At 46.2% G+C, this 13,615-nt stretch overlaps 1 protein-coding gene across 3 annotated transcripts in view; it reads left to right on the top strand.

Annotated features, from left to right (window-relative positions):
• LOC105566394 (mediator of RNA polymerase II transcription subunit 13-like) overlaps window positions 1–13,041 on the top strand; it is a 165,672-nt gene extending 152,631 nt beyond the window's left edge. Inside the window, exons 1-5 of one of the 3 annotated variants that reach the window (XM_012020349.1) lie at window positions 1,775–2,019; window positions 5,501–5,785; window positions 6,055–6,205; window positions 6,328–6,538; window positions 6,624–13,041. In XM_012020349.1, coding sequence (XP_011875739.1) covers window positions 1,965–2,019; window positions 5,501–5,785; window positions 6,055–6,205; window positions 6,328–6,538; window positions 6,624–9,017 — 3,096 coding nt within the window. In that variant the 5' untranslated portion in view covers window positions 1,775–1,964 and the 3' untranslated portion in view covers window positions 9,018–13,041. Of the gene's footprint in view, window positions 1–1,774; window positions 2,020–5,500; window positions 5,786–6,054; window positions 6,206–6,327; window positions 6,539–6,623 lie in introns of those variants that run through there. The other 2 variants (XM_012020348.1, XM_012020347.1) reach the window with 2 other exon arrangements.
• The last annotated feature ends 574 nt before the right edge of the window (window positions 13,042–13,615 follow it).

The raw sequence follows: 13,615 nt of genomic DNA, 5'->3' as shown, positions 1-13,615 counted from the left end.
TCCAGTCCTCGAAGCACTTCGCAAATTCTTCCTTCTTTATGGCCTTCAGCTCCTTATCTGCGATTCGGTTTTTATCTTTTCAATCGAGTCAAAACGGTTTCCCCGAAGTGGCCTTTTGAGTTTGTTGAACAGCCAGAAGTCACATGGTGACTAGCACCGTGTGTAGGGTGACCAACCGTCCCGAATTTTTCGGGACATCCCGATTTTCGACTCTCTTTAGAGCTGTCCCGAGAGAACCTTAGGCGGGACGCCATTTGTCCCGATTTTTTACATAATGTAAGATAAATAATATAAAATATAATAATACGTCATATATTCATTAACTAAAATTCATTATAACCTTTATATTTTATGTTCCTGCTTTTATGTTCCGTTGATGATTGTTCTTTCATTTTATTTTAAGAATTTTATTAGTCTAATTTAGATTAATGATTATTTATATTTGAAAAATAGTAAAAGACTATGTTCTGTTAAATGTTCGATGTTGACTAATGATAACCGTGTGACCGCTGTTCAATAAACTCAGCATTGGAGCCGATGGGGATTATTTTGAAGGGGACGAAATGGATTTCCAAGAATAAAAATAAAGGTTTTTCATTTTACAAACAAAGTCACCTTTCAATTTGATCACAGTAGATATCTGTGGAATTTTCTGGCGATAAAAACTCACTCCAGGCGTCGTCGGCAAGAATCACGTGTATGTTAAAGGAGAGAAATGAAGACGCAATATCGTTATCGATCCTCGCGCGACGAGACGTCTCTTTGTGCTCGCCCGATCCTTGGATGGAACACGGGGGGTGAGTACATAGAGATACCGATCGACAAAACACAGCGAGCGAGCGCCTAACGATTGTATGTATGTAGGCGAGCAGTGAACTATATACATACTGGAATGAGTCATCTATAGTTTTGGTTATTGCCGAGAGAAAGGTGCATTGGGTGAATTCTTATTTCCTTCTAGATGATTGGATAATCGCATATAAGTGACGCCCTTTTTCTCGTCATTTATATGCGACTATCCAATTAGGTAGTACTAGAAGGAGACAAGGATTCCCCCAAACGCACCTCTTTCTCGGCAACAGCCAGAACAGTAGTGAGTAGATCACTCATTCCAGTGTATGTGTAAAGTTCACTGGTGCGAGAGTGACGAGGCGAAAAAAGAAAAGAAAAGAAACAGTTTGTGGCTACGTCGCAGTTTCGTCGAGGCCGCGCGGAAACGATCTCGAAGGATCAGTCGCGACGAGATACAGACGAGATACAGTCGAATCGAGCCTGGATCCCAGTTCTATCGTGAAACGTCGCAGTTTTCCCGACGCACCGCGCGCGATCGCGCTCGTGAATCGACGTTACCGCGTGCGTTCGTTCGCGAATCGGCCGATCGAAAAATCAGCACGTCGACACGCTCGAAAATCGTGCCTCCCCCGGTGGGGTTAGTCGTTGCCTCTCGCCGTCCGATCCCGACTCGGGGCGGCCGCGATCGAATTGTGGCTTTTCGCTTTTCGCGATCCAAGTACGGGGAGGGGCGGGGGAGGGCCTCGTTTTTTCTCGTCGGTCTCGCGAGCCGGTTCGGATCGCGCGTGATATCCGCCCGTCGCTCGAACTCGGGCGGGCGCGACGCAGCGAGGTATTGTGTTGCGCGACGGGCGGGCGGTAGTGCAAATTGTACGGCCCGACGGACCTGTGTACCACGCACGCACGCACAATTCGTCGCCGCCGCCGCTGGCACGCGAATCGCGGAAAATCGTCGCCCCGCGGAAGCGGGACCGATTAGCAGTCGCCGGACGACTGGAAGAGGCGAGTCCGCGGCTCACCGGTGCAGCGACCGACACCCGGCTCTGTCGCCCGCTCGCAGCGTCCGGCAGCGGGAAAAAAACTGTCGCCCGAGAACGGTCGCCGATTGTCACGCGGCCGCCGATCAGCCTGTAATCGTGAGTGTCCGACGGCGAGTTTCGTGACGCGGCCGAATGGCTATTGTGATGAGAATTCGGAAGAATGAAGTGGTTTATCTAAGTATTCCTGGTAAGAGAGAGAGAGAGAGAGAGAGAGAGAATTTGTAGACTTGTAGGGTGAGGTGACCATGCGGATCAACTAGAGACCCTGTAATCAGAGACTGGCCGTAAGAGAATCCGTTAAATTCCCGCAAGTGAGAGAGAAACGTAGGCTGTCTCATTTTTTTCTACGATCGCACGAGAGATAGCCTATGATTCTCTCTCACTCGCGGGAATTCGACGAGCTCTTCCTATATGGCCAGTCTCTGAATACGGGGTCTCTAGGATCAACAACTGATAAGCGACGTGAAAGCACGTCGATGCCTTTCACGGCATCGACAATACAGCTAGGGTGACCAACTCTTAAACATTTAATTTCGGGACATCAGTTTCCGAAAATCGGGACAGAACAAAAAACAATCGGGACTTTTATTAGTACATCAGATTACCTTGTAATATGCATGTACATGTCCCTTCTTGTTTATTTTACATATATGATAGATCTTGACATATTATTTTTTTAAAATAGGTACACAGAGAGAACGGTTTCTTTGGATTTAGTATTCCTATTTATTTGGTTGAAATTTGTTTCATTGAAACAATATATGCTTATACGAAACATTATATGTTTTGAATAAGAATTTTGTTGTTTTATTCAAACAACCTGTATTATTTGATAGAAAAAACACTATTATTTGAAGTAATATCTTTCAATGAAATAATTATATTATTTGGCCAGGCGCTTATAAAGCTTCGGTGCTGCCACTAGATGGCCGCCGAACTCGTAAGTAAAATCGCGGCAGCTATGATATACAAATAAGCGACCGCATCAGCAGACGCAGTCTAAGCATTTAATGGTCTATTTTTTATTATGGCTGAACATAGTGTACTAATTCAGTGTTTATCTTTCTTCTTTTAATGAAGGGAAAATTCTAATGTAGAGGGAGAAAGATGTATGCATATACATTTGTTTCACATATTTTCTATCAAACGATAATGCTGTTTGAATGAAACAATAATATCGTTTAGATTAAAGAGAATATTCCTTTCGTTTCAAACAAATCTTTTATTTGAAGTAAAGCTATTTATTATTTGAAAGGTCAGATAATCATATTTGTTGAACCAACAATTGGTTTGTTTGGACTATTCCAAAAGATAAATTTCTTTGAATCTAATAAAATTTATTAAATTCAAAGGAACCGTTCTCTCTGTGATAAATTAGATACACGTAGATAAGGCGAATGTCTCTTCATTATTAAGTCAACATCGAACATTCGACAGAACATACTTAGTCTTTTACTATTTTTCAAATGTAAATAATCATTAATCTAAATTAGACTAATAAAATTCTTAAAAATAAAATGAAAGAACAATCATCAATGGAACATAAAAGCAGGAACATAAAATATAAAGGTTATAATGAATTTTAGTTAATAAACATATGACGTATTATTATATTTTATATTATTTATCTTACATTATGTAAAAAATCGGGACAAATGGCGTCCCGCCTAAGGTTCTCTCGGGACAGCTCTAAAGAGAGTCGAAAATCGGGATGTCCCGAAAAATTCGGGACGGTTGGTCACCCTAAATACAGCGCAAAGTTGCGAGTGTGTAAAAGAACAAGATTGAGTGTTAATTGCTTCAAAGTGCCACTCATTGTCGACGCGAATTTTTCGCCCGCACTCGGTCGCCCTACCCCGAGGAATTGTGTAAAAAAAAACAACAACCCCCCCCCCCCCCAAAAACCCGCGGATCTTGTTGGTCGCGCGGATCGATTCCGGTCGAGAGCGCGCACGTGTCGCGCGCGCACACACGTGTTGCCGTGCGCGATGCACGTTGCGTTTTAGCATCGGGGGATCAAGTCGAAACGGCCGGCGCGGATCGCGGCCGGTGGGACTTTTTTTGCGTGGCATCTTTTTCCCCTCCCTTTTCCGGGAAGCGTACGACCGCCCGCGGTTTCGCTGCCGAGTGCGCAATTGTTGCGCGATTTTGTAACCAATTGTTATCGCGCGTGAACGCGCACACATATCGATACGGGGCCTCGATAGCTCCGATCTCGTGCTTCCGCGAATATCGCCCGCGGACGGCCGCGACGTTTCGTGAATGAACGGACGAAGGGGGGGAGGGGGAAACCGCGCGCCACGCAATTGGATCCTGCGACACGAATTTTGTTACGAGGACCGTCGGTTAAATTGAAGTTGAGAATGGCCGGACGTTGTAGATCGCGTTACTACGAAGTTACCGCGACGTCCGTGTCGGTCTGTTTATCGACAACATTGTCCCGCATCGGAATAAATAAATACCCACCCGACCTTGTAATCTACTACGACTACGAGGTGTCAACAGGTCACGCGCGCCCGTTGTGTTGACGTGCCTCTTACTATCGTGCTTACGACGGCAGTGCCTGAAACGGTTGTCCTGCGTGAATTCATTTCACGCTCGCCTCAGCTCGTCGCGTGCATCCGCGCAATTACAAGTATTTTTTTTTTCTATCGTAGAAGAGGCATCAATCCCGCGAAAGCTTTTTCTACCGCATACGCGACGCGGCGTGCAACACGAGAGCTTTTCGGTCGGCACGTGTTTAGGGTGACCAACCGTCCCGAATTTCTCGGGACATCCCGATTTTCGACTCTCTTTAGAGCTGTCCCGAGAGAACCTTAGACGGGACGCCATTTGTCCCGATTTTTTACATAATGTAAGATAAATAATATAAAATATAATAATACGTCATATATTCATTAACTAAAATTCATTATAACCTTTATATTTTATGTTCCTGCTTTTATGTTCCATTAATGATTGTTCTTTCATTTTATTTTAAGAATTTTATTAGTCTAATTTATAATAGATTAATGATTATTTATATTTGAAAAATAGTAAAAGACTATGCTCTGTCGAATGTTCGATGTTGACTTAATAATGAAGAAGCATTTGCCTTATCTACGTGTATCTAATTTATTTAACATACCTATTTAAAAAAAAAATATGTCAAGATACGAGTATATCACGTATGTAAAATAAACAAGAAGGGACATGTACATGCATATTACAAGGTAATCTGATGTACTAATAATAGTCCCGATTTTTTTTGTTCTGTCCCGATTTTCGGAAACTGATGTCCCGAAATTAAATGTTTAAGAGTTGGTCACCCTACACGTGTTTCTCTCTTTTCGAACGCAAAGTTATTCGGTTTGCCGTCGAAGAGACGAGACCAAGGCTGCGTTCCGCTAGTCACTGTCGGGGAAATCTATGGTTGACGTCGGGTGTACTGTAGTACATTTTCAGAGAGCAAATGTCGGAGGGCGCAGCCCAAAGCGGGTCGATAACATTTTGCGATTTCGCCAGTCTCTTGGCCGTTTCATAATTAATTTCTTACGACTGTCAGCGACGGATATTCAAATGACGAGGATAACGTTTGGACTCTTTTTGTTTTCAATATAGATATTAGCAATATGCAAACGATACCGGGTCTGACGCGACGACTGAGCAATACGCTTGTGATTTTTCAGCACCGAAGCTAAAGGGCAGACCACGAAGGAAGCGCAAAAAGCGCAGCGCCTCGCCGGGCGAATCCTCCAACGAGAGCGAGGCCTCAGTGGCGTCGACGTCGAAGAGCACGTCGGCGATCACCAGCCTGGTGATACCCACGGTCGGCAGGCCGCCCTCGTCCGGGGTACGGCGGAGCGAGAGGAAGACCAGCGCGGAAGAGAAGAAGTTTATCACCGACGTGCAGAGTTTTATGAACTCTCGGGGTACGCCGGTCGGAAAGATGCCACTGCTGGGCTACAGGCAGAGTCAGTATCTTGTTATTTTTCCCTCGGATTTCCTATCTGATGACCGGTCTCGCCACCGGAAGGGCAAACCGATTTCTCTCAGTCTTTTTATTTTTTTTATTTTTTTTCCCCCCTTTCCAATTTCTATCCGCGCAATCCCGGCGGCGATTTGGCCGCCAGACTGCAGAGAGCTAAGACACAGCAGGGTTTCCTTCTCGCAAAACTCACGATCACCGTCGATCCCGTATTTGCGATTTTAACGGTCCCGTGTTTTTCTCTCGTCTTCGCAGTCGATCTGTTCCTGTTCTACACGAAGGTGCAGATGCTCGGTGGTTACGACTCCGTCAGCGCTGGCCGCCTTTGGAAGACCATCTACGACGACATCGGTGGCAACACGGGGTCCACTAGTGCGGCGACCATTACGCGTAGACATTATGAAAGGTGAAGCATTTCAGCGGATTCCTATCGCGATTGTCCTTACTTGAACGCTAACGTATTTGCACGGATGATTTTTCTACACATTGTCCAGGTTGCGTTTAAATTACAACAAGATTTCGTTGCAGATTATTATTACCATATGAGAGATATCAGCGAGGCGAGGAGACAAAAGTGAGATTGAATCACGGACGACGTACCAAGAGTATGAGTATGTCCGAGGATTTAGATATCAAGGAGGAACCAAGCGACCTGTACATGTCCGAGACACCTCCGCCTGTAGATGCAATTCCTGCGACGACGACACCGCCCTTACAACCAATAATGTCAGCGACAACGGTAAGTGGCACTAATTCAATTGACGTGACGCCGCGCGTATTTAACCCAGCTCGGATTATTCATGCCGTATGCTTTCCGCTTGCAGACTTTACTCTCGAGTGAGAAACCCAAAGCCGAGACCGGCAAGACGTCCTCGTTACGTAGCGTGCGAGTCAAGCCGGAACGCCTCAAGTCCTTGAATACAATAATCGCCAATAACGCGACACCTTCCAGCCAGCAAGCTAGCCAACTGCCAAGTCCACCGCCATCCTCCAATACATCTATCTCAACGCCCAACAGCACACCCTCCACAACGCCGACGAATGGTACCAGTAACAATCAGAGTGTCTTGGAGAGGCAGCTCAACAGTCCTTTGATATCCCAACAAGTTCCACCATCGTGTTCGCCAGGCTTGCCCGTGGCTAGTGTAGCGACAAACGCGTCGACGGTTGTCACCCTAACGCCTCCGCCTGAGAAGGATATGAAGGAGATCAAGTTGGATCCCAAGCAGACGACTCTACTGGCGCAGGGCAAGGAAAATATACCACTGTTCGGCGCCGAGAAATTCGCGGAGAAGACGATACCGCCGGTCTCCAGATCGCCCGAGGTGATTGACCTTGAAAACGAGAGCGACACGAGTCGAGACAAGATAATCATTCCCAGCTTCAAGAAACGCAAGCTCGAAATTCTGCGCGAGGGCGGTCTTGAAGTCACCGCCGTCGATCTGGAAGCGCGACCGAGCGTGATTCAGAGTAACATCGCCGTGTCGCCGCAACAGCAGCAGCACCAGCAACAGCCTCAGCCTCCGCCAGTTACAATGAAGTCCACTGAAGAGAAGCAACCGTCGATCTCACCGTATCCGCTTCCAGTCACGCCCAATTCCATTCCTAAGTTGATATCCGTCACCGTGACGCCCGACATAGGACACATGTTGCCGTCGCCGCATGAACATCATAATCATCAGCCGCGAATACCGACGGTCAAGCAGTTACCCGCTCATCACAACAACAACAACAACATCAGTATGATGAACAATAACGTGACGAACAGTCGGGTGATAAATCTCGGTAGCTCGAACAATGCCGCGCTGTTGCAGTTGTACGCGAGCGCGAACGTCGTACCATCGACGATCCCGTCTGCGACGTCTGCGCAGCACCCCAACTATCGTTTCGTTCGGCCAAATATTCCAAATGGCAGGTTAATACCGCCGAAGGTGACGCAGTCCAAGTCGATATTTATGCACAACGAAAGAACGGTTTACGGAAATCCCAAGGATATTCTTATCTCTCCACCGAAATATCGCGCGTCGCATCCACATCCGCATTCGCATCCGCATCCGCATCAGCAACCGCATCAACAGTCGCATCAGCAACCGCATCAACAGTCGCATCAGCAGCCGCATCAACAGCAGCAACAACAATGCTCGCAACATCCGCAAATGAGCTCTAGCAACGACATCGGACAAGCGGGTGTTCTCGACCTGACGCAAAAGTCTAACGAGAAACCGACGTTCCCTAGGCCCAGTCTAGAAATAGTCAGAGTACCTGTAGTACAGAGGCCTAATCCGTTAAATCTGGACGTGCGGAATTCACCCGCCAAGGACAAATCGTTGGACAGGCCTGTCGCCGACTGTCCAAAGCGAGTACCCTTCCCCGCCTATCAAAATGTAATCGACAGTCGAACTATCGCGTCGAACAACCTCGAAATTACGTTAGTAAATCCCAAGCACAAAAACAATCATCACCTCATACCGTCTCATGTCCAAATACCAAGTCCACCTAATAAAAGCAGTGCAATAGGGACGATAGGCAACGCGCAAAGGAGGCAGCATCAGCCGCAGCAACAAGTGAATGGCAAGTATACGGTGAGAAGCGAGCCGGTTTCGCCATACACACCGAGGAAGCCAAGCCATCCCATTATACCGAACGTACCCAATTTGAATCATCTGAATCACAGTGGAAGTTCGTTTCCCCGAATGCAAGCAACGACGTTACAGCAACAACAACAACAAATGAGCATTGACAGGAGGAAAGCGGTCGCGGAGGCCGGCAGGGATCATCAACATCGTAGAATCAGCGAGGGCGAGAAATCATCTTTGGCAGTGCAACAGCAACAGCAGCAGCAGCAGCAGCAGCATCAGGAATCCAGGCAGAGCGAGGTCGGGCGACGACACAGTTTACCCAACATACCATCGGGTTTCGTGCCGACGGTACCGCAAAACAACTCTACCGCTTTTCCGTTGCCGCAACTGCCAAACGCGTCCGACAAGTTCCTACCAATTCTGAACCCCATGTACTACTCCACGTTCTATAACGGTTTGCTCCCACCGCCGATTCCGCCCACGGCCGCCGCAGCTGCTGCCGCCGCCGCGTCGTCGTCGTTTTTATTGCCGGAATTTAACGCGTATTACAAGGAAATATTCGCTCCCTCGCAACCAAGACTGACGGGGATGATGGGGCAGCCGCCGCATCAACAGCCGGCCGCCCCAACGTCTAAGTAGACAATGGGATCTCAACATGTAGGGTTTCCGGCATAGCGAAAGATACTTTGATTACTAGAGAGACAAGGATCCGTCGGACTTCTTCGCTGTCGATATGAATGCCAGCGAGTGAAGCGATATAACGATAAGAGTGATGCAGTTCAAATTATATCTACGTTCAGTTATGTTGTTTTTATTCGGTTTAAGCATCAACAAGACGAAATTATTTACGCTGTTCGTTTCACGGTAGAACAATGATAATCCCGCAGAGTCTCGCGTAAATATAGAATAAAATATCAGTCAGACTAACGCGCATTTCAAACGAAGATATATTTTTCAAAGTTACGTCACACGTTTTATGTAACTACTAATATTTCTGTAATTAGAAATATTTATAATGCATCTGAGATGCAACAGCATGTTGACTTCGCTGCCCGCTTGACATTTCGTTGACGTTCGAAATCAGAGGCGTAGATTTAATAGAATTAATATTAATGACACGCGTCATGTCCAGAGAATGTGCGATTATATATTACAAGTACATAACACTGCAAATTCTGCCTTCAAACTGACTTCTCGGATTCGTCCATGCACGAGACTCTGGAGGATTATCGATATTAAGAAGAAAAATCCCTGTGATAAAAGTGCTACAAGTGTAATGTATTCAAGGAGACGCAGTCGACGGAATCCACAGAAAATCGTTATTTTTATATGTTTATTTTATATGAATTGTTTACGCGCGTTTTTTTTAGTTTTCAATGTTACGAGACAAAATATTCCGATTCGGAAGCTCGCGCCGTCCACGGCCGTGGCCGAGGCTACCGATCGTTCCCGTTCTCCGAGCTCTTTCTCTCTCTATCTCTCTCTCGAGGAGAGTGGTTATTTTTTTTCCTTCGCACGTTCAAAATACGTAATTTCAGAGTGCCGTTAATTTCGGTCCGTTCTTTCATTTACCGTTCTCGTTTCGCAAGCGCACATTTTGATTTATTTTCGAATGCACCATGTGATAAAAGCCCGATGCGAAGGGTGGGTGGACAACGGCGAACACTTGGCCGGCGGATCATCGGAGTGTATAATTGTTTACTGTGTGTAACGGGGTAAATCTTATGTAGTAACGCTCGCGAAAACCCTATGTACTGTATAAGCTAGACAATTTTCATTATTATAATAATATTAATAATAAGATGAAACACTCGTACACAATCACATACACCGCTCTGTAGTCACCTCTAACGATATAAGCGCACGCATGCAATGTTATAGCAGCGACATGTATATAATGTATATAATCACGTAAATCATTAAGCTAGACAAATCCTACATTATCTTTCAACATTACGTAAGGGAAGTTAAGTTTAGTAAGTGTACACAGACTGTCTTTGCTCGTGTGGCCAACGATTGTCGTATCGCTGCCTCCTTACGGGGAGACGAAAACGATATTTTGCAGAAACATTTCCGATGGTCTCTTTTTTCGCTCGGATGACACTTGTGACGATCCTTCGTTTTCCAACGCCGCGTGTCCGGCGCGCGGGAGCGCGACAAGTGTAAACCCCTCGGCTTTTTTTTTTATCTCGGTGAAAGGCAAAACGGAACCGCAACGCGCGCTCGACCGATTGTTACGCGATCGCTTACGCAAAACGTGATCGAACATCGCGGGCCACCACAATACTATTTGAGAACAGATTTAAACAAAAATTTACCGACGGTATATCCATGTTAAATGTAGACATATTGATAGAATTTGTTCGTTTTAGGATACTCTGATCAAAAAAAAAAAGATACTAATAAATATGAGAGTAACGTTAAAGCATTCGTAACCCTAAGACGTGCAGGAGGAGGAAAGGTCCGTTTCCGGATCGTTCTGGCGAAAAAAAAGAAAATCAGATTTCTATATCGATGTCTTTCAAGAGTAATGAATTGTTCACGTTTTTTCGGATGGTTCTTTCGTGATAACAAAGGCGTTCCGGCGCCGATTAGCGAGACCGCGGCTGATTAAACAATAAGCCTTCCAGTGGTATTCAACGGGTAGGGGGGGGGGACAGGATTCGTCGAGGAGGAACAGCTAGTGCGAGAGGACACGGGACGACGCGAAACCGCTTACCACTGTTATTATTTTTGTAAGACCGCGGCTGACTTCCGGCGACCCGGGCGCGTCGCGACCGCACGCCGTCGCGTCGCGTCGCTTTTCGACTTGGTGCTATGCGACGAAAAATTCTATTGTAAGGTCCTTTTCGAAAATTTTAACGGGCGTTGTTGGGTACCAGTGGATCTCTGGCGCGATCGCCCGAAAGAACTATACACACACACACACACACACACAGACACACACGTACACACAATCTTAAGATAGATCTTCACGTCCAAGTCTGATAAACGTATACAGAAACGAGAAGTTGAGGAGACTCCACGGGTTCTAGCGTATGTGTAAAGAAAGGAGGTAGTCGAGTACACGGATCCGCCATGATTCGGTGTAACATCGCGGGGTTCGTACGGGAAAGCGAGGGAAGCGAGCGGCGAGGCGGACGTTGCCGGGTCTCCGCCTGGAGGGAAAGGCGCTTTTACGAGAATACGTGCCATAAAAAAAAAGAAAAACTGATTAGATAGCGACTACGAGATCGAGCGGCGACGACGGTCATTTGTACGTGCTCTCGACGAGCCCCTCGTACGGTTCGAGAGACTAGGAAGGTAGACGCGAGTCGAGGGGGAGACGAGAGGATGAGAATAATAACAATGTGCAAAGAATTCCACGTGGAAGATTTTATATGATTTTTCAGTTTATAATTCTGTTACCGCGATTATTTTGTAAGTCTCGAGTCCTTTTTTTTTTTTTTTTAGCGCGCGCGTGCGAGTGTAAACGGGAGAAAACGTGTGTGCCGATGAGCGAGTGAGTGAGTCGTGCGAGAATCTTTGGAGAGTGTTTCGAGGACGAGTCTACGATTGTTTTCGTTTTCTTTTTTATTTTCCTCTGCGAGTTTTCATTTTGTATACCTAGTAGCGCGATTTTAGCATAACCCTCGTTTTTTCCCACTTTAATAATAGTAATTATTACGATACAAAATATTTTTTATTATATGGGCATTTCAGTTCCTAAGTTGGAAATAAAATATCTACTACAAACGCGGGCCTTCTTATTGCACACCATGCGAGCTATCCGCGCGATCGTAGCAACGGATCTTTAAATTTACATCTTTCCCAGGAGTAGCCGAAAGGTGCACTTGCAGATTTTGATTCCGAGGAGACGCCTGCCTCCCTTGCGATAGATATTTAATTAAAATAAACCCCTTCGTGAATTGATCATTTCCCAAATCCTTGGATCTCTTTAATAATTTACAATGTTCTCGCTGATAATATACGGAGAGATTTATTGTACGTTGAAAAGCATAGCAATAATTAAAACGATCTTTCTCCCCAAGGGCGTCCGCAGGATCTTTTTCGTGGAAGAGCACGGTTTAAACGTTCAAGATTAAAACACTTGTCAATTCAAATTTATACACCTTTTGGCATATAAATCTCTCTATCAAAGGAAGAGCAAATGTTTAACTTTTTGCTAATTGAGGGCAGGACGGAACAAATGCCCGTTCGCTGTGGACGCCTCCGTTTCTCCCTCTCTCTTAATAATAATATTCCCTGCTGCTAATTTCAATTGTAGCTCAGATATTGGTAATTACATGCGCATGTAATTATTAGAGTCGTGAATGCTAATTGCTCGCTGCGCGCAGGACGGAGCGTCCGAGTTTCGACGTCGCGCGAGGCCTGGGATCGCGGATGGGATCAGTAAGAAATTAAGATGCCGATATGGGAGTTTTAGTCATGGGAAAGTATACGGGCTTCCCCACGGATACGCTCGTCGTAATCGAGGGGCCGCCTCCCATTGGTCCGGCCGTCAGCGCGCGGCGTTATGAACTCGGCAAAACGACTGAAAAACGAAGGAAAAAGGGCCGCGAAGCACCGCGGCGCGGAATGCACCGGGGCACATGTGCCGCGAAATTTAAAATCTCTTTACGGCAGCCATAAACCGATAACCTGTTTAACCAGTCCGGCGACGGCGGACCGCGCGGACATTTTACCTTCGCAAAATCATTTCTATTCCGTTTTTTCGCCGGCCGCGTTCCGCCGTTTTCCTCTTTTTTCCCCCCGTCCCCTCCGCCCCTTCCCCGCCGGGACGGTCGACTTCTTTGTTTTGCGCGTCGTTATCTCGAAGTTACGAGCCCGCGCAATTTCGCTGAGGAGTCGCGCCGGGCCGAGAAACGATCGCTTTTCGATTCATTCGTTTAATATATTAAAAAGAAACGCAGTAAGTAATGCACGCAAAGTCTATAACGCGCCTCGTCTCATCCAAGTGTCGCGATTAAAGAGCGAGTAAATGGCGCCTTTCCGTCGTGAGACAAGAGTAAGGGCCTGACCAGAATGGCCGTCTTGTATTCCTAAGTCGCAAGACAGTTAGTGTGCGTTACTCTGAAGCCTAATCTACAATTAATAATAATATTTCGTGTTTTTTGTATCTCAGATGTTGGTAATTTACATGCGTGTGATTATTAGAATCGTGAATGCTAATTGCTCGCTGCGCGCAGGGTGGAGCGTCCAAGTTCGTTTTCTGCGTCTAGAAACATTCTATTTTC

This window comes from Vollenhovia emeryi, unplaced genomic scaffold, assembly GCF_000949405.1.
Source record: "Vollenhovia emeryi isolate VEMERY1.0 unplaced genomic scaffold, V.emery_V1.0 DF939145.1, whole genome shotgun sequence".
Lineage (NCBI taxonomy): Eukaryota > Metazoa > Arthropoda > Insecta > Hymenoptera > Formicidae > Vollenhovia > Vollenhovia emeryi.
This window is presented reverse-complemented; position numbering and strand designations above follow the sequence as displayed.